At 37.6% G+C, this 21,619-nt stretch overlaps 1 protein-coding gene across 8 annotated transcripts in view; it reads left to right on the top strand.

Annotated features, from left to right (window-relative positions):
* COBL (cordon-bleu WH2 repeat protein) overlaps positions 1 to 21,619 on the top strand; it is a 153,005-nt gene that overhangs the window by 98,604 nt on the left and 32,782 nt on the right. For 7 of the 8 annotated variants that reach the window (XM_021385621.1, XM_021385620.1, XM_021385623.1 and 4 more), the window contains 2 exons: positions 3,261 to 3,399; positions 6,257 to 6,427. In XM_021385621.1, the coding sequence (XP_021241296.1) occupies positions 3,261 to 3,399; positions 6,257 to 6,427 (310 nt within the window). The remainder of the gene's footprint in view (positions 1 to 3,260; positions 3,400 to 6,256; positions 6,428 to 21,619) is intronic. The other variant, XM_021385627.1, reaches the window with a different exon arrangement.

Genomic DNA, 21,619 nt, shown 5'->3' with positions numbered 1-21,619 from the left:
CAGTATGGAAACAAATTGCACCGTTTGTCAGATTTAGGTCTTTTCGACCCACTTCATTCATCTCTAGTTCAGTTGATGGTATTAGTTATAGTCAGAGAACACGTAACATTTAAATATGTTAGTAAGTGTTGCACGAGTTGAAGATCACCTCATAATTTCATCTAGTTCCTTAAAAAATAATAGATAGTTGAAGGTGCTAAGAATTGGAAATACTCTATTACATTCAGAGAGGGGCTCCTGTAACAAAATTTGAATGGGAAATTACTTCAGATAATGTTGTTAAGGCTTGATTTCTTCATAAAAGAAGCAGCCAGCCATAACAACTTATTTTCAAGTTCTATTGTTTCAGTATATACAATTGCAAAGAGGAAACAGAATGTTCTTTGTGGTTTTTTTAGTATTGATGTTTAGCCTCATATGTTTACTGAGGTTAGCTTTAAAGAACTACTTTAACAATTTTTATAACCTGTTCTTTAACTAGACACTTCTTACACGCATTGTAGTCTGTCTAGCTTTCAGCACAGTTCATTTTCTTTATGGTGTTTATGAAGTATGCTGTGTTTTGCTGACCATACAATAAAAGTTTTTGTGTGTGTATTTGACAAGACTTTAATTCTTGCAGTTGTGTACTAGCTATTTTTTAGCTTTTTTTTTGTCAGTAGCAGTTTATTCACCTATACATCTGTCTAACATTCCTTAAAAGGTTCCACTAAATAAGAACACTCATAGCTGATATAAGTTAGCTTCTATCAAGAATTCTTTCTTCTTTGTAACCCCGTAACGTATCTTTTAGGAATTTGGTTATACCAGACTAATATCCTTCACTTACCTGGTACTCAGTGAGGGTTGATTAGTTATCTCTACCATTTCAAGTGGAAAAACATTTTTTCTTTCTGCCTTGATTCTCGAGGTTTCCTATGCTTATCATTTAAATCTCTTGTTATCCATTTTTTATCCTCAAGTAAAGTGACCTTTCTGCTTGGAGAGACCTAAGTGAATCTGGAAGCTAAAAGATGCTATTAAATAGCTGCAAAAGTCATAGCCTGTACTCATCAAGTATTGGGGAAATTCTAATTCTGCCTGTCTCTCAGGTGATTCTTCATAGCTACAAAATTTTGGACATTAGAGTTAGATTTTAATGTTCAGTCTCATCCCCTCTTCACTTATTTTCTCTTTTTTGTTAAGTACTATCCTAAAGAATCGAGTATTAAAAGCTATAATGTATTTGCTTATTCTAAAAGGCAGAGCAGAGAACTGTGATTTTTTTTCTGAGTGCCTTTTGCCAATTACCCTAAATAAGTGTGAAGAGTGCAGAATTAGGTAGCTGTCCTCTGTGTAATTCCTAGTCTGCAAAACCAAAGCCTGATGAGCCTGTTTAACTGAACAGAGCTTCCCATCCTTATTCAACTGATTACTGAGCATTTTTGTGCTGTAAAAAATAAATTAAAAAAAAACCTAAATCCAACTTTAGTCAATTATAATCAGTTTCTAACAACTAGCAGACAGTTTCTTCATCAGAAGAGATGCCCCATATGTAACTTTATTAATTTGAATAAAAGTTTTCCTGAGAAACTCTCAGTTTTTGCTGTACCTCTTACTGAATGTTTGGCCTGGTGCTCTTTTCTGAAGAGAAAGGTATTTTTTTCAAATTCCCTGAAGTTTTGGGCAACATTCTTGGCCATTAGCTATGCTTAGTTTTATCTAGATTGACCTCCCTGGCTTTAGTCACGTGCCATGCCCAATGGATATTTAATATAAAATACAGAAGCAGTCCATGTTAGCGAGTCCTAAAACGAGGACACCTTTCCAGAACCAGAACACCTTTCCTTCCCCACCTTCTGTCCCTGTTTGCTGTAGCCCGCAGCTCATCCTGGTTAATGTGCTCTAATGGCAGTGCAGTTACTACCAAATTTCTTCATGTGCAGGACACCAAGAACAGGTGGAGAGCATCTGTATGTCCTGTGGCATAGTGGTTAGAGCATTGTCCTGCAAGGTAATTGAGTTTCCATGTTTTATAAACTAGACCCTTCCTGAGGACTTTTGAAAAGGAAGGCTGGGAGAGGGAGGCTCTTTTCTTTGTAAAATTTGTTTATCCTCAGAGTTCCCACTCAGCCTAGGAAAGGACAAATGAATGCTTTTCCTGTGATCTCTGGTAATAGCTTTGAGCAGTGTGAAGCTACTATTCATTTAATGAAATTGCCCACAACAAATGTATTTTGAGAGTTCACCAGTCTTTTGGAGGAAAGGAATGATTGTTATTATCTAGGCCTTCATAATATTAAAAAACTGCCAGGCGGTTCTTTATATTATGTATCTTCAGCTATGTAGATTATCAAGATGGACAGAGCAGTGAAGCGGTATGAGGGAAGACTGAGGAATGCTAACAGCATGCTATGTGTGGGCAGCCTCCATTACCCTCTGCCTCAGCTGTGCCTGGTTTTGTCTAGCATTGCTTGTACTTTTCAAATACAAAAATTCAACAGATTTTCATATGTTTTTTTGTTGTTTTTTTTTAATTATTCTTCCGGTGAAAGGAAACAGAGCTATGTTCCAACAATCAACAGAAAATATTATGCAATGCAGTGAAACCCAAGTCACTTCTAATAAAATGTTTCATATTATAAAAAGCAGTGTAAACAGTAACGAAGCTTTGGCTGGCCAGCCAACATGTTGCAACTTTTGGAAGCAGAGGTGTTACAGATCTTTGGAACTATGTCTAAGAAGTCCAGTAAACATAAATCGAGTACAGTATCATCTCTTATCATTATACAAGCAGACCTCAAATTTTGATACTTTTCTCACAAGTCCTGAAGCATTGGTTTGAGAGAAAATGAAAGAAATGAGAGAGTATTTATTCCCTACGTATACAGATTGGAGTATTTAACCATAGTTTAAGATCTGAAGAAACCAATGGTGAAAACAAGAGCATGGTATGAGTTAAGCCTGTCATTACACGTAGTGTCATACTATGCATTGCTCTGCAATCTCCTTCTACCAAAAATATCTAATGAAACAGACTGGTAGTTCTGTTGTGACATTTGTTTGCAGTTCTTGCCCCTTTCCTTCTCTGAGTGCATTAGTATGCCTCTTCTCTTCTGTCTTATCAATCTCCCCTTGTCACTAGAAATACTTATTTTAAGTATTTTTGTGATGCTGTGTGCTAAATAAATTAGGTCATGTGACAGTCACTTTTTATGTTATTGATAACTTAAAATAGCACCAACACATCCTTTACTTTGTGTATTTTTCAATTTTATTAGATTTCACAAGGAGCATCTCTAAATGATCTACAGAAAAAGAAGAGGCGTGCACCTCTTCCACCAACTCAGTCTGCTCCACCCACTCCTGCCATGCCAAATAGGAGGGAAGAGATGGAAGACAAGAGAAAGAGCACAATGGGTGAGAGGTGTTCGTTTCTCCTGTGTAATTCCATGCATGTGCTTTCAGCAGTCAGTGTTCAGAGTTTTATTAATTCTGTTATGCTTTGAGTTGGGAAATTTTATAACCTTGGGGGAAAAAAATGCATTTACTCTACAGAATGAAAGTCTGGAAATAAGTGTTTGTATATTGCCTCTTGTTTTAATGGCACCATGCAGAGGACTTTGGAGTAGTAAAATGTAGATGACCCTGTGGACGATTTGAATGTTTGGTACAAGATAGATATTCCAAAGCACTTGCTCTGGGCCTTTTCTGTGCCTCCAAGGTCATGATGGTTTTGCTAGTAAATGGGAAATAAGGAAATAGGCCAGGCAACTGTGAATCCATCTGAAGCCATGGGGTTCTACTAGAGCTTAAGTACAATCAAGCTAGTTCAAGTTCTTCTAAATTTTCCTAAAACTGAAAGACATTTTCCTGTAGTCCTCCAAAAGTTTGATATCAACTCACCATATTCAGTGAAGTTTTTATTTTGAATGTGTTCCTTGATGTTATTTTAAATTAATTTCTCCTTAGTCTTTAGCTAGAAGAAAAGAACTGGTGCTCTTAAAGGAATTCCATATGTAGCTGGAGACAGTAAAGGAACTGTGGTCTTCAGCTGTATGTGACACCTTTACTGTCATATAGGAAGACTGAAAAATGCTCTCACAGACCTCTATTGTTATCTGACTGCAAGCTCATTCAGGCCGGTGGGAGCTTTGCCCAAGTGAGGACCCCAAGATTATGCTTTTTAGCAAACAAAGTGATTTTATGATGGGCAAAGATACGAGATAATAACCTCACATATTGGAACTCGTTTTTCAGTACATTAAGAGAATCATTCTTTAAGTGCTGTAATGCACTCAGTGCACTTCAGTTCATGCCTTTGACCTCATGTTCCATAAAGTGCCTAAGACATACAGATATGACATCCTGTCATACATAATTGCTTACATTACAAATGCCTCACAGTTCAGAAAGAAACCTCTTGGCTTTGTTCCAACATTTATTTTCAGTAAATGCTTCACATTTAATGCCTCAGCATTTATGCAGCAGCAGGAGTCCATTATCTTGTGACATGCTCGACTCCACTGACATCTCTTATTTAAGCCCCCCAAGGGGAATGTTATATCTGTGCTATATAACACGGGAGTTTTCAGCAAATAGGCTTACTTTTAACTATTGCTGATGTCACAGCCTGACACTTCTCATGCCTTGCCCTATTGCAAGTTGATGATTGATAACACTTGGTGCTTTAACTTTTTTTAAGTGTTAATTTTATTTTGTATCAGTGCTCAGAATGTTGCAGCTGAAATAAAGCAGAGCAGAACCACTTCTGGTCATTCAGTGCTGTGTACGTAAGTGCTTGCTGGCCAGACTGTTGATGTAGGGTTCTTTAGTATCGTTTACTTTACTGGAGCCTTATTAATTTACTCTGACAAAGAGCTCATCCCACAGTAGCTCAGTCCTCAGTGCTTCTCATTTTCTGCTACTTTCTTGAATGAATACGTTCATTTACAAGGAGAAATGTTACAGCAAAGGAAGACTGGTAAAACAGCTTCTCTTTTAGGCCCTTGGATGAAAATGATGAGAAAGCACAGATGGCTCTGAAATCAGGAAGGAAAAGCTGTGAAAAAAGCAAGACAGTAGTGAGGGGGAAATGTGCTGTGAGAAATAGGCAGCCTCATGATGAAAAAGGATTAAAGCTACCTGTGCATCTCCCAACTTAGCCTCATGAATCCAAGCAAAAGATCCTATTTAAAATATTCTCAAACAGGCAGATGGGGAGCACTTCAGTATTCAATACTGAGTCACTTGTTCTGATCCCAAAGCATTGTGCTGTTTTCTCAAAGCAGTTAAAAAGAGTCCGCATATTGGCAGCATTTAATTGTGTCTCGAGTCTCTACAAACTAGTGACTCCTAACTAGTAATGATTTAATCTTTTTTCCTCACTCTTGGTGCTACTCCCATTCTCAGCAGCACCAGAGCATGAGCCTAAGAGCGCAGCAGCAATGAGAATGGAGCAGGCAAGAGGTCCGTCTCAGCTAGTATCCATTTTCAGCAGTGACCAATTGCAGATGCCTAAGGCAGGTCATGAGAGCAGAGAAAGCAGATGGTCTTGTTTCCTCAGCTTGCTTTCAGCTTCTGAGGACATTCTGAATTGCAATAGCTCTAGGTCTATATGCTGCAAACTGGCAGCAGCTTTTCAGCACCACAGCATAGTGCAATGATGCTTATCTATTTAGTTATTACATATAGTATTGAAATAGGCTCACAAAGTTATGAGTGTTTCCTTTGATAGCTTAACAGTTTTGTTAAGAATGACTTAATCAGCTGCTTCTCCACAGTGACAAAATGATACAAAAACTACCTAGAAAAAGAAAAACCTGTCAAGATACCTACTTAAAAATACTGATTTGAGGCATTTTCCTTTTCCTCTTACAGAGTGAGGAAAATAGTCGCATCAAGTATCCTAGAGGTCAAGAAATTCATTCACTTTGACACTTAGGGATAATAAAACCTTTTTCTCATGTTTCATTTCCTTTTGTAGCTTTTGCCTTTTCTTTTTTCAATTATTTTTCTCCTTCCTTATATTTGGCAAAACACCAATAAAGATATCAACTGTTAGTTGTGATGTACACATGTTTTGGGCCTGGTTCTAGTCTCGTTGATGAAGGAGTCCAGGCTTTTCCTTCTCCCTTAATTACCTGGGTTTAAATAAGAACAGAATTATATCCAGAGAGACTTTGGATATGGGTAAGGGAAAATCAACGCGTGTTATAAAAACAGTAAGCACACATTGTCTTGATGCTGAAGTAACTAGTCAATTGATCCCCTGTAGGTGATGGACGGCAGGTGCCACAAAAGCCTCCTAGGGGCCCCACTCGTGGCCCACCCCAGTTAGTGATCCCCCCACCCCCACCTTACCCTCCTCCTGACAGAGACAATATGGATCCAGCAGTCTCTTACAGAGAAGCAGATGTTACAGCACCAACAAAACTGGTACCTAAACGTATGTTTCAAAATATATGTATTTGCATTCCATGTCTGTTGATAATTACTCTCAGAGGGTAGCTTTTCCAGACTTTCCTCTCTGTACATGTGTGTCTGCTTTTTCCCTTTTTTCCAGCCTGTTTTTTTTTGAAATGCCCAATGCAGTGTAACTAATTAATGCAAAGTAAATTAAGCACTTGTTTGGAGGCAGGTTTGCAAGAGATCCCTGGCCATTAAAACATTTTAAAACAACCATCAAAACACGCGAATTCACCCAACTGGAAGCAAAAATTCATTGCCTTATATTAATTCTCCATCTTTAATCTTCTGTACTAACACTTTCTCTGCATAGACAAATTCCTTTGGGAGTCAGTAGGTCTGTGAGTCTAGGCTGAAAACTGCAGGGTGTCTCCCTTCAGGAAAATTAAACCATTTACACGAGCTGTGTGTTGTTAAAGGCCTTCCTGTCCTAATGGATACATCTTCCTTGACATCTCTGGATACTCTTTTGTGTGCTCTTCCCCTTGGGGCATAACTGTTATCAGACGAAAATAATAAGATAGTTTCCACATCCTTGGGTATTTGTGAAAAGCATGTTTTCGTTACTTTTTCATGCTTATCCATTGACTGTCTTTAATTCTTTGTACACGATCCAAGTCTTTGATCATTTAGTGTATTCCCTATGGGCTTGACCTGCACACCCATGGAGATCCTGTAAAGGCAGCAAAGCTCTGCATATTATGGCATCACATGGACACTTCTTTGAAGGTTAGGAGTCTGTCTCCAAACTATGGGATAGAGAAATGCCTCCATTAGCTGCTTATTTGACAAAGACTTTTTTGCAAGGCGTTTTCTGTACCAAAATTATTCTACAGGTAGCAGTTACTCTGATACTTCGATGTTGGTGGTTTTGCTGTTCAGTACCAACAAAATATGTAGTGTTATTTTTCTATCTGTGCCAAGGAAATACTGACTGGTGAGTTTTATTGTGGGGAGAGAAAAAAATTGAGGAGATCCATACTAACAGAAAACCTGACCCTTATTGAGGATTAACCCTGATTCATTTATTTACCAACGTATGCACAGAAATCGTATCGTACCTGAAATCCTTTTTTGGTAGATACCATCAGCTTGCCTACAATATTCCCTTTATTAAAAATCTGTTGTGGCCTTCTTTACATTAATATTTCTGCTTCATTTGAGTTTCTACTACTCCAGTATTTTGCAATGCTTTCCTGATCTACCTTGGTGATCAAATACACTTTAATCAATGCAGCTCTGATGTTATCAGCTTGATCATTTGCTCTTAAACATACACAATATCCTAGCCAAAATGATTTGATTAAGCTTGTACATGGAAACATAATGTGAGCTTTTATTATCCTCAGTTTATTGAGAGCAAAGCAATAGTGTTTAGTGGATATTTATTTTAGACATTAAGCATCAGTGTTGGAGAGGGACAAGTTTAGCTTTATAATTATGCTGTACTCTACCTACATAGGGCTATGCATATAGATTTACAGGAGAGAAACAAGTATAGATGTACACATGAGAGTAAGCAGCACACATGACGTATGCTAATTACATTGCCTAATTCAATTCCAAAAGGTGCTTAGATACCGTAGTGACTGGTATAAGAACAGAATTTTGCAATGATGGTTTTTATTGCCTGAGAATGCCTCAAGCATTGCAAATAGGACTTTGGCGGTAGATTCAAAGAAGAACAAAGTTTTCAATCTTCCTGACTCTAACCTCAGTAAATGTGTTTTCTCATAGAACAAGGTGGGAAGGAGGATAAGCTACTGATGCCAGATATTGATGAAAGGCATATTTGTTCTGAAAACACTCTCAAAACAGCTTTCTTTGATGATTGTGGTCTCTTTTTGCTGAGTGGGTGACTGTCAGTAGCAATTTGACAAGATGTGATTCCCATTCAGAAATTATGTGATCGTGTGGAGTTTAAATTCTTGTTCCTTATGATCTGCCATAGTTTGTGAGGCACTGTGCCCTACCCTTCGTTCCTTCCCAGCAGACGCACAGTTGTCCCATTGTGCTCTGAGAAACCCATGTTGAAGAATTTTCATTTCACAGAGGATGTTGGTAATCGCTCTTCATGGAGTTTTCCAAACTTTAAGGTAGAGCGTGAGTCATTCATGAATAGGGCTTTTGCTAAGATATTCGGCTTTTCTGGCTCTAGTTGTAAGAGTCTCTCCCACAAACAAGAGTGCAATTGTTCCAACTGGATTTTGTTTTTTAATCTTTTTATTCTCATTGTATGGGCTTTCCTGTTAATTTTGGTCTTGTTGACCCTTAGCTGCATGGTGTATGCATGTTTAAAATGATACGTTTGTGCGATCCTGTTGCCTTCCTTATCTTACTAATCCGATTTTTCATGGCCTGTGACTTTACAATTAACTGTGCTTTGGTAGTACAGAAATGGAGATTGTCACCTCATTTGCATGGCTTTGGTTATGTCACACATCACCTGAAAGTCTCAATAAACTGGGTAATACCAGGTGCATTTTAAGAGACTGAGTAGAAAGGAGCCTTGTCCCCATATCTATTTATTTATATTTTCATTATATCAGTGATATATTAATGGGTACTATAAGCCATTTGACGAAAGCTGTGACTATTTCAAAATTTGGTCATGTTTCTTCAGTCACGTTGGATATATATCTAGTCTTTCACAGTTAGTAGAAATAGTCTGTTAAGGATTGGAACTTGTTAAAGCAAAAGCAGATACAGAAACTCAGAAAACTACATGTGGTTCTAAATTAATTGAGAGCTGGAGGTTGCTGAGTAGGTAATTTTGCTGGCTTATCATAATGCAGTGATGCAGAAGTCTTTCAAGTGGCCCAGTTTTTTCTTTCTTACAGATGATCTGTAAAACAAGAAAATGGTAAGGATGATGTAAGAGGCTTATACCACCATCACTTCTCATACTTGTCCAGCCTGATCTGAGGAAAAAGAATGAAGCTGAATCTCCAATATCATCTATCTTGTACCTTCTAGAGAATTTAAATTCAGGCCAAGTTAAGCAAAGTTTGTAGACACGTTTAATATCAGTAGGTGTCATGCTCTTGGGATCGTGTTAGCTTATACTGTGTCCAGGGAGTCAGTCTCAGAGCACCCGTGGAATTCAGAATTTCAGTACATGGGCACACATAGCAACACTTCCTTTGGGCATCTGGTTCTTGGAGGTTACTGAGCATGCTAGCCATTCTTTTGTGTTACCTACACGATATTCATAGTTTTATTGTTTTATTTTTCCCCAACAGTTTATTGTTGTGCATCATTCCCTTCATACACCAAGCGCGTCTGACAGACCCTCTTCCTATGACCTTCATACCTCTGAACCTCCTGTTGCCTGTGCTACCCCGATTCTTCTGTTGCCTTTCTTCCTTCCCTGCTGGAAATGAACCTTTTTTTTTTTCTGACTGAGATTTTGGCTTCCTTTCTTTTTGAACTTGCACATTCTCTTTTAATTACCGTTGATTATTTTTGGTTGTGGTTCATTTCATACTCATTTGTGAGATGTACGCTCCAGAACTGAATGCTGTGTTATGTAAATCTATATATCAGCCTCAGAAGCATTATCTGTACATTCGTCTGTTCTTTTTCGAAGGATTCTCTTTACTTTGAGTCATCGTTTAATTTGATTTGGTGTTTCAAAGAGTGTGTGGTATGGGGGAGGGAAGGGTGTCTTTCAATACTATCTAAAGATTTCATGAAAACTTCCTAAAAACATTTTTCTTTTTTTCTATTAGCCTAGGTATAGCATTTTACATTCTCAAATACATCTTATTTTTCCTTCATTGCATATGTTTTGTTCCTTTGAAACAAAAGTAGAACAGGGCATGGCCTAGTCATGTTGAAGTACAGGATTCTTTCTATATCTTGGCTATCATTCAAGGTGTGAAGGAAAAATGAAATAGAAAGATCTGCCAGATTAAAAGAACCCTAAAAGTAATACTAAGAATCAGTACCAAATATACTGATTCATAGGCTTTACTTGTGCTTTCATCCTGGTGCTTAGTATGATTAATTTTATCTTGATGTTGGAGTCATCCTATGGCAATCAAGGTGTGTGTTCTATTTTTGTAACAAAAGATGCAAACACTCTGCTCAAGATAAATCTCGTTCCACAACTCTCCTTTTTACAGTTGTAATAGGAATATTCAGTGAGTTGTAATTAAAATATCAGCTATAGGATTGTATTTACCAAAAATTTATTTGTGCTGAAGAACTTTCTTAGTGTGAGCGGCCCATAAGGCATGTATTTTTAATCATTTTGAATTATAAACATGCATTTTATGAGTTGCAGTGGTGCACACACCCAGAACTGTTCTGACCTCACATGTGCCATGATTTAAGACACTTATGTTACTTAAATTAGTGAGTTGCAATACAGAACTCTAATTTAAATTATGAAAAATTATTGTTTTACCCTCAAGCAAACAATCATGTTCATCTTGAATCCTTTCCAGGTAGGCAAAATGGAGAATAACAAAACAAAGCATTCCTACAGATAATGTGAAACATGACTAAAAAGGGTTTTGATGGCTTTTAATACAAATATGACATGTAGTTAATAAGTTTTAAGTGATCCCTCAGAATATATATTTAATACCCTAAGGTATTCTAATAAAAGTGGAGTGGAATTGAACTGTCTATGCTGCCAGGTACTTTGTAATAGTTTCTTAAGACAAGACAATAGCTTAATTGTAAGTCTTCTCTCTTAAAAAAAAAAAAAAAAGTAGATATACACAATATGAAGATTAAGAACGTAATTTACCTATTCTTATTACTGTATTTACATCCCATTTGTAACTCCATAGAGTTACATGCCCCATGGAGTTAAGACTAGAATAAGAACAGAATAATGAAGTGGTGAAACAAAGGGGTTTGTATTGAGTACAGTGTAGACATACAGTATACTGTAAAAACTGTTCTTAGCACTGATGCCAGTTCAGCTTAGTGGAAGGTCAACTTTTTAACTAAGTCACAGTTTTGATGAAAAAGTTTTCTTGCCATGAAAGAATACAGCTATGACCCTCTCCACCTATCTGGCAAGTTTGCTGTAAAAAGCTGTTTCCAGGTGGTCTGCTTGAATTTGCAAATGCTGTGGCTGAATACTCAAAAAGTCATTGCTCATCCTTAATTTATTTCATTTTTGTATTAAAATGCCAAATTTGCCTCTTTTTTTGCCTTTTTTTTTCTGTGTTTGTGGAAATCAACATTTTCTGTGAAATTTCTGTGTAAAATTGCAATGACCAACTTTAACTAGCTAGCTCTGTCTTCCTGAATTTAAAAAAAAAAAAGTTATTGCTTGTGCTAGCTCATATCCTTTGTTTCTTCAAGCTTCACAAATGCCAGGTACATATATGTAGTATTAAATGGTAAAAAAAAAAAGAATAAAGAAAAGAAAAGCTGTATCTTTACAAGAAATCATCATAGTTATAAGCAATTATGCTTATGCTCCAACATTAGCATGTTTAAAACCTACCATTACTATATACAGTGTGGGAATGAACTTCCAGTGGCACTCATTATATCCAAATCTATTCAATGGAAGCGCATAGATAAGCTGTTTCACAACTGTTAATTCATTAATAACGTGTGTGTGAGGGGGTAGAGCATTCAAGCAAAGTGGGAGCATGGGAACATGAACTTGATGGAAGTTTCGTTTGCGAGCACCACCTCGGCATTGAGGTGTGCTCAGGGAATCCCTCCTTGCTTTGTGCCTTGACCCAGGGTTTCTGAAGCCACCTCTGTTCTGCTCCTGGAAATAAATGAGTGTGTTTGCTATTTTCAGTGACAGGAAGAAGCGTCAGTTTAGTTCAGTTTGATGGAGTCTTAAGTTATCAGAGATACAAATGTGCATTTGCTTGGTTTTATGCCTTTCATTTTATCCACAGAGACGAGAGAAATGTAATGAGAATGACATGGAGAAGATGATAATAAATAGACTGCTGTGCTAAACCTCTCCATCAAAATGGTCTTACCAGAGTTAGTAAGGAATGTATTTAAGTTATTCACCACTTTTCTGCACTACCAAACAGCATTGCTGAAATACTGTACTTCAGGGTGAAATACTTTTCTACCTAGGTGAAAGAAAGGAACAAACAAACAAAACCTCCTAACAACTGGGAAGTGTTTGAAGAGGGTAAGTAAATGCAGAGATAGCGTATGGATCAAAATAACTTGCAGTATTATGACTGTGGTGGCTGTGACATTCAGTGCCTTTAGGAAATAAGGATGATGTGTAATTCATGATTAATCCAATTCTGATGCATGATAAATGTCCTCAGCTCCTACAAAATCCTTTGACTTAAAAACAGATTAAGCTTCGTGGTGGACAGATTTTATTGACCGGACCTATAAAACTTTTTTATTTTATGTTGACCACCAGAGGGAGCCAGCGTTGTCACATATCTGCAATAAGTGGCAAGTAAGGATAATGCTAAAAGTGAATGTTAAACGATGAGTATCATCACATTTATGCAAAAACTTTCAGTCATTAAGAAACTCATAAAAATAAATGTGGTTTACAAAGTTTTTCTGCTCATCAACTAAACTCAATCAACTAAAAAGTATTTTTTCTATGATTTTTGATCAATTTAATCACAAATACAAAACCAAATCATATTTGCATATGATGCTATTGTGATAGCATTTTCCAGACATGACCTCAAATTTTAACTCCAGGTGTGTTTGCAAAGGGTGTCGGCATGTTATGTTATTTATTACATTGCAAATATTGCTTGTGTATTTATTCTAGCCTGTGTCCAAGGTGTGGAAATTAGTGCATATAGCTGGTGTGTGTGATTAAGAGCAAATACATAGGAGTTGGCCACATTTAGTGTAGATCTGGAAGAATGTGTTCTACTAGGTATGTTTATCAGCATGAGTAGTAGCATTTTAAAGGTGTGTGTAGATGATTTTAGTATCCATCCTCTTCCACGGTCAAGTGACTTTGTTACCAGCAATTCAGTCATTCAGACTAAAACAAAAGATTTGGAGACTCTCCCAGCACCCACCCTTAAATGTTTTTTTCTACATGTCATGCTGTCTTTCTTTATGACTTATCTTTGAGGATTTAAATGAATGCTGTCTTTCGCACTGAGCAGCTGGAATTTTTTCTTTTCCAGCAACAGAGCTGCAGAGTACTAAGCTTTGGATTAATTCCATTTTTATCTTTAGAAAATATGCTATGTTGGTCCAGAACTGAAACTTATTCTGGGCAAGTGAGGTGGGGAGAGAATATTTTAAATATATCTACGGAAGGAGAAATTATTTCTCTTTTTGTTCAGTTTTAATGGAGGGTTATTTGTAGCTGGCTGTAGGGTCTAGAGCACTCAAATAAGTGTTTGGGAGAGTGGTAGGTAGGTAGATCATCCAGTCAAAATGGTGTGATAGATTGCAAAGGCTTGTGATGCATTTGTTTATTAAACATGGCCATGCAGTCTATCATATGCCCATCATCTGTCCCTGTATTCTGCATGTTTTAAGTCAGCTCAGTGGGTATGATTCTTACGTACTCATTCTTTGCATTTAAGCCCTCCTTACAGTTCCATCGCAGCATAAAGTACCACAGTGTGAGAGTTGTGCTCAGTGTGTGTGTATAAGACAGCAGTTCTGTCTCTCTAACTTGGCTTCTCGTCACTACTGTGACTCTCAATATATATTTAGTTCATGCAGTAGGCACCATTTAACTTTCCATACTAAAATACATGTTATTTTAGAAGACAGAATGTAACTTATTCCATCCCTCCAAAATTACAGCCATGTTGTTTTCTAATGTCATTGCAAAACTATGAACTCCCTCCTCAAGGACAGTGAGACAAACTTGCTGTCACTGTTTACACACTTCTTCAGATATCTCATGTACAGTATGCAGATAAGCTTCTGTATAGTGCCTGTATGGCCAGAGAAGTCCACTGCTGAAATACGTAAGAAGTTGACCGAACAAAAAGTGACGCGATTAATTTCTTGCTCATGCAGAAGAGCTTATACCCAATGAACTTCACAGGGTTTTGCTGAGATGGAGAAGGGGAAGGGTGGTCTTGTATTTTTCTGTGCGCAAATAAGCTACTTGATGACATGTTTATTACGTGTTCTTCTGTAACGGTCTAACTACAAGTGGTGAACCGCTGTTAAAAGGATCCGGCCCAGCAGCAAGAGCTATGTCAGAACCAGATGATATACTGACTGTGCATAACTGTTAAGTCCTTTATATCCCTTGAATGTGCCTTGAACATCAGAGATTTATTTTTCTGTTCAGTTGCAATCAGCAAATTCTAAATTAGGATCACTAAATCTCTTCAATTTTTCTTGTGACTGGAGAAAGCTCTGAAGAAGGAGATGCGGTCCTGTGTAAAGGTAACAGCATAAAAAGCATATGTTATATTCCCTTACATGTTCACTCAGCTTGCTGTCACAGTAGTAGAAATAATACCAGAGACTTTGCAGACTTTGAGCAGAAGTTGGCCCTAGTGTAATTCCTTTGGATATAACAAAATATTTTCTGGTTACGTTAAGCAAGGGACTGGACACCAGTGAATCAAATTGTCATTCTAATCTCATTTCCTCATGTTTAGCTCTTTGATTGCTTATTTACATTCTTCGTAATGTGTGGAGTAAAACTTAGCTTCCCATTTCCCACTCCAGCTAAATATAAAGATGCTTCTCTTCTTCTAATTCCCTTGCAGCCCAGTTCTGCCATCCAAGTGGTCTGTGGATAAACTATGAGTGTTTATTCTAAGTGAAACCAAATTCCCCGTTTTCCTCTTCCTTAGTCAGAATAAGAGATTAACTCTGTGAGTCTCACCTTTAATAACTGGGTAGCATCTTAAATGTACTCTGTGGGATTTCTAGAAACTGCCACACCCATACCAGTAGAGAAACTTTCATTTTATCTCTAACAGGCTGGATGAAACATCTGTGTCCAGCCAAGTATGTGCACATGGTGCAACTGCGTGTCTCCGAACTTTAGTCCCTAGTATAGATTTGAAGTTAGCTTCATTTACACATAATGGGCCAAATCGAACAGGGTGGTTGGTGTTTGAAATGGCATGGAAATTTGTAGTACAAGATCCTACTGATTCAAGTGTAGTCATGACACAGAGCTACAGAAAGCAAACGATTGAAAATCTTGTGTTGTCTGTACCAGGTAGATGATAATACTCATACCATACTGCTCGTCCATCCTCAGAGATGCTCATACTCAGCTTTTCCTATTACCACTTCTAAGCCAGTAAACACTCACTAAGATGACTGCCTGCTTTCTTCTAAGAAATTGAGAATTCTGGCCATGCACATTCACTTCTGGGTTTTAGGGCCTGAGGGAGCAAAAGGCTGAGAGCAGAGACAGAGCCTCTTTTGTCAGCTCCTTTTGTGAAATCCATAATTGGTTCCTGGCATGGATAAAAGAATTACTTTCCAACCTACTGTACCATAAGCGAAGGTGGGGTGTAATGGAGGACAAAGACCTAAACCAAAAGAAGACAGAGGAAAGAATGAGAAAGGAGCACTGTAGCTGGCAAATATTTTTAATAAGACTATTTTGATTAAAAGATGAAAGTAAAACTGCTAAAATTATATGGTAACCTATCATAAGCAGTGGTAGGGGAATATTTAATATTTTTAATTCAGGCATATTGTGAAGATTATTGACACCTAATTTTTAAATAGTTTCTTTCCTCAATTTTTTCACTTGATAAGAAATTGAAAATAAAATATTTTTTTTCACTTTGTAAGAACTTGAAAATTAATGAAATGCTATTTCCAACATATTTAGAAGCTAAGTAGACTTTTCAGCTTGACTCTGCATGGAGATAGCCTAGTAGTGGCCAGTGGAGTACTCTAGCAGGGCCAGCCCATATCGCTTCCTGTTATTACTGAGAGCAGAAACTGAATATTTGGGAACTATGGCAAGAATGCATTAGTATCTTAGTTTTATTCTGAAACCCTTTTTGAATACTGACAGTCTCTCAGACATGTTCAATCAATGATCAGGAGTGACGTAATTCTCTTTTACCCAGTAAAACTTAGCCTGCTTTCCTCCCAAAGAAAGGAATTTCTTTTTTTCCCAAAAGAAATCTCATTTCAGTTAAACACAATGTATATGGATATTTTCATGATCAGTTATGATTAAAAATATATGTATTTTTTACTTTTACAACCCCTTTCTGCTTGCTTTCAGAAAAAGAGAACACTGTGCTGATTAACTGACCAGTCTGTTAAAGAAACCTTGGGGTTTAAGTGTCCGAGTTTTCCAAATGAAAACATTTGGTCAAAAGGAAGGAAAAAAAAAGTTCATATACTGTAATTTGCTTGTTTGCTCCACTCCCCTGTGGACATGCCCAGCTTCCTTTGTACCTGGCAGCTTTCCTGTTCTGTATTCATCAAGCTAATCGATGTGATTCAGATGTTCCTCAAATAAAATCATTTGTCTTCAGTGTACTCCTACAAAGGACACAGATTGTACTAAAAAGGCTTTTCTACACTTTCAGGGTACACAAAATACATGTCACTGTTCATAATACAAGGCTTTGGCAATGCACTGGTTGAATTTTTTTACACAAAAAATCCTTGTACAAGGCAACTCCTTGCGGTTTTTCCTTGGAGTTAAATTAGTGCCTGTGAGAAAATTAGCAGACTGAAAGCACAGAAGTCTTTAAACTTACATGCCATGATGTGAAGAGTAATAACAAAAACACCAACTCAGTGTTGCACTGGTCTGATAGGAGCCACTCTAAGGTGAGAGGGTCATGATGAGCAATCAGGAGAGTGAAGATAATGTAAGAGCATTACAGTGTAAACCGTACTATGCAAACTGGTACAGTATCCAGTCACACCTGCTTAAAATGTTCTAAGCACGGTCCTTGTGTTTTTTGAGATTAAAAAAAAATCTTTAAAAGAGATACTTTTAAGGGAAGAGATTGATGGAGGAGGAAATGTCACCACCTTGCTTTTCAAAGACAACTTGAATCTTAAGATTTGTGAATGTTTCCTTTTTTTTTACTTTGTTTTCTACTTTTCCTCTTCTGGACCCCATCAAGTAATTCCTTAAGCAGTTCCTGTGGACTTCTGTTTTAATTATTCAGTTCTATAGGCATTTAAAAAACACCAACTCTGAATTGGAGTTTTGCTGTAGTTTGTAGCGTCTTTCCCTCATGAGATGAATAATAGATATTTTTTCTCTGGTAATTTATAAATGTCCTTCTACTTCTTGATGAAACTCTTGGAACTGATTTTTAGCACTGTTATCCTTCCTGACTAATTCAGAAAAAGATTGGCCAATTTTTAGGGTTGAAAAGTTACTGGCGAGTTTCGTAGACAAACTCATAAGCCTACAGTAGCATGATGTTCTCAATTTATTTTTGTGAGAACTGAGGCTAAAAATTAAAAACAGGAAGTTCAGAATTTCACTTAGGAAAAATGACCTTTTATGCGTATCATATTCAGAATTAAACCCATTAACTCAGGTGAAAAATTTTCCAAACTAGCTTGTCTGTTCTGAGAATATGTTCATAGTGAACCATCATATCCTAGAAATGGCCCTGCTCCAGGAAGGCACTTAAGCATGCTTAATCGGGTACCCCATTATACAGCATGCACGTTATTATTGAATGAACTGTGTAAATGAAGGTCTTAAAATGCTTCACATGAATAAAAATGCAGACAGATGTTCCCTGTGGGGATTCTTCCCATGCAGGAGATACCTGCAGCTTTGCATTTTAATCACTAAGTGGTCCAATCCAGCTCCCGTTGAAGTCAGTGACAAAACCCACCTGATAAAATGAAAGCAGGACTCGATGTAAAATATGAAAGGGGAAAATTTATTCCAAGTCAGTGCTCAGATGAAGACCCATTTCCAAAGAAAAGCTTTTCTTCCATGAGGGTACTGGTCACAGGAATGCCAGAGTAGATATTGCCATTTACCTTTTGCTATACACAAGCTGTTCTAAAGCGTAACATCCACTTACAACACCTGCCTGTTGGCATTTCTTCCTGCTGGTGTTCCAAGTTAATAGGCAAAGAGAGCCTGAGAGTAAAGCACAATTGATGGGATAGTTTATTTCAGAAGAGGACTGTGAAGGAATGGGCCAAATTCAGCTCTGACTTAAGCATTCTCATCTCTGCCTAAGTCTGAAATGACCTGATCTAGTCCATGTGGTATCAAAGAGTGTATGACATGCAGACATGACTCTGCGTGAAAGCAAAACTGTTCTGTGGGTACCATGTTCTCCACCTGTCCTACATTCCCTAACTAAGCTCCTGGTGAGAACTTCATTGTGCATGTCTGAAAAAGGTAACCCGGTGGCTAGAGCATGAATTGTTGTTCATGATATTCAGCACCTGATTCCTCCCCCACACAATGATTTCTTGGCTATGTCTGTGTTACTGGAAAGAAACAGTTGTCCCTTACTGTCCTTCCATACAAGCAATGGCCCCTCTGGGGCCATTATGCAGCTTGTCTGTGGCTCTTTGCTGATGGCACAGTCCCAGGCAGCATGTTTTGTGGCGAGTGTCCTGGTCTTGCTGCCCTTGGTTTGCACAGTGCCCAGCAGGAAGTCAGATCTGCAGGGCTTACCATGAAGTGTCCATTGAGAATGGCACAATGCCGCTGTGAAAGGTCTTATGCAAGATCTTCGGGTAGACACTTCATACACTCTGCTCCTCGGTTTTGTTAGCTACAAGAGAAATCAAGTGTGAATGCCTAGTGAAGTCTGAAATACCTGAACTCAGAAAAGAAGCATGCTTTTATAGGATAAACTATTCTTCCAAATATAATTGCCAAACTAAATCACCAGCCAAAGTATAGTGACAGGCCTGTTGGAGTTTGAACTTTGGAGACGAAGCAGGTGTTCTATTGATTGGATGGTCCAAGAGGGAAAAAGCCTGGTAATGTACACCAAAGGAAGTAAGAGTGAGCTTTGTGTCTTCATAGCATAGACGTGTATGAAAAGGTTTTCATATCTAAATTTGGAACTAGCTTCTGCAAAGGTATTTACATTATTGGTGGTTTGGCTGAAGCGTGTTTTGACCAGTTAAATGGAGTTATATTGTGCTGTCCTAATTGTAAGTTAGACAGGTGTTTTGTGCATGACACATTTAATTTTCTCAGGGCTCTGTCTAACTTCAGATGATGCTATAGGTACTGTTCTGAACAAAGATAGAAAGATAGAAGATGATGTAAGGATGCACGGATGGGGGAACTGAAGGGAAACATCACGGTTCTGAATGGACTAAGGTGCTGTGAGGACAAATGAAAACTCAACAAAAACTCAAGAAGGTGATGAAATCCCATTTAGTTAACCTCCACTCCAGTCCGAAGTTCACTCTTAGCTATTTCTATTAAGCAAAACAAGTTTTTGTTGCCATTACTGCTTAATAAATCTGCATTGTTAGGAAGGCACTACAAGTATTTTCTTCTCACTTGCACAGCATTTCTCAATAGAAGCACTTATGTGCACAAGACAAGTATACTTTGTCCCCAGAATCAGAAAGGAGCTGTTCAAAATTTTTTACTTACATGTGTGTAGTTCCTCATGGCCTCAGTATAACAGATAGTCAATTACAGATAAGCCTTTTTCTGGTAAGCCTTTTTCTCTTCACAATTCTCAACTTCTAAATCACTTTTAAACAGAAATAAATGCACAATTGTGAGTGGAATGGTATCTCTGTAATACAGAATGAGTTCCTGAATCCCACAAGTGTGTGTGTATGTGTGTTTAGTTTAGGAGTTATTTTTTGTCTTTTATTTGCTGAGCTTGCTAGCAGCTAGTCTCTGGGGAAGGAAAGTACAGTTACAATGCAAAAGTGTTTTGCGGTACAGATTTTATGAAATTGTTAACAGTAAGGACAAACAGCAAAGAAAGGAATAAATCGATTAGAAGGGAATACACTGGGGAAACGATGGGGAAGTTTAAAAAGAAATGTTGAGCAAATGGCCTTTTTCTTCGGTGGTCTTAAAAATCACCTAATTAAACATTGTTTTATCGCATAGGGGCACTAATCATTTCCGGTTTTAATCATTATACCGCATACACTTTTCAGACAATTTTACGGTCTGTACTCAAAGGTGGCTCATGAAAATCACCTTCACAGTCCATTTGTTTAGATTCTGCAGCATACTTGAGTTGAAGCCAACCACCTCTGTAAAGGATGCCGATTGCCAAAATCTATCACTTCTGACTAATAATTGCTAGCAAAATGTGGAGAGCGGTTTATTTCTCCACCAGGCTTATTATATCAGACAGTTTCTGTTGTTAGATCTAGATTTTCCTTTCCCACAAGGGCCTCCAAAGAGCCCCAGTATTGATCACAGAATGTTACTAGTATTACACATGATGATTTATAAAGTGCAAGTTCGAAGCTTTATATTATATACTCTTAAATATATTTCCATGTTATCCTGCTCCTTTAATCTATGCTGTCTGCTTATTCATAGTCCTCTGAGCTGCACAGATGAGGCACACTGCCCCCCCTCCTCGCACATAAGTGAAGAAACAAGGAGAGCCAGGAAGGCATCCTGTATCTGGCTTGCTATTAGCCTCAGATACTGAATACCAGGAACTCTTACAAAAGTGTCCCCATCCTACTTTATTGTGTGTAATAGGAAGTGTTAAAAGTATAAAAAAAATATTCTTCTCCAAGTAAAGTGGCAGTGTTCTTAAGTAAATTAAAATAAAAACCTACCTACTTGCACACTTGGTCTTGTTCATGTTAAAGGACATTTTGTTCTTCGTGTCATATATGCAGAGGATTGGAATCCATTATGTTGTCTGATCCCGTAGAAGAAGATCGAGCAGTTGGTGGCTGTGGTGTGGTCATCAGAGCCTTCAGATAAGGTCTTTGTAAAACCAAGGAACTAGAGAAAAGTGAGTTTGAAGAGAATGCCAATAAGGAAAGGATAAAAATCAGTATAGCAGTAGTAGCAGCATTCTACGTCAGATCAGTTTTACAGAGGTAATAGAGATTTCTGCAGTCATTGAAGAAAGGATTGTGGGAAAAAAATAGGGATATTAAGTCCTATATGTTAATTTCCTATTTTAAAATCTCTTTTGCATTATTTTGGATTTTTTTTCTCTATTTTCTCATTTGACAGATGGTAAAACTAAAGGTCTAAAATGGGAGAAGGTAGCAGCCATTTACTTGATTTGGTAGTTTCTGGTTGTAGATTTTTTGCAGTAAGAAGAAC

Source organism: Numida meleagris, chromosome 2, assembly GCF_002078875.1.
Source record: "Numida meleagris isolate 19003 breed g44 Domestic line chromosome 2, NumMel1.0, whole genome shotgun sequence".
Classification (NCBI taxonomy): domain Eukaryota; kingdom Metazoa; phylum Chordata; class Aves; order Galliformes; family Numididae; genus Numida; species Numida meleagris.
Note: the sequence above shows the minus strand (reverse complement) of the source record. Positions and strands in the feature narration are given on the sequence as shown.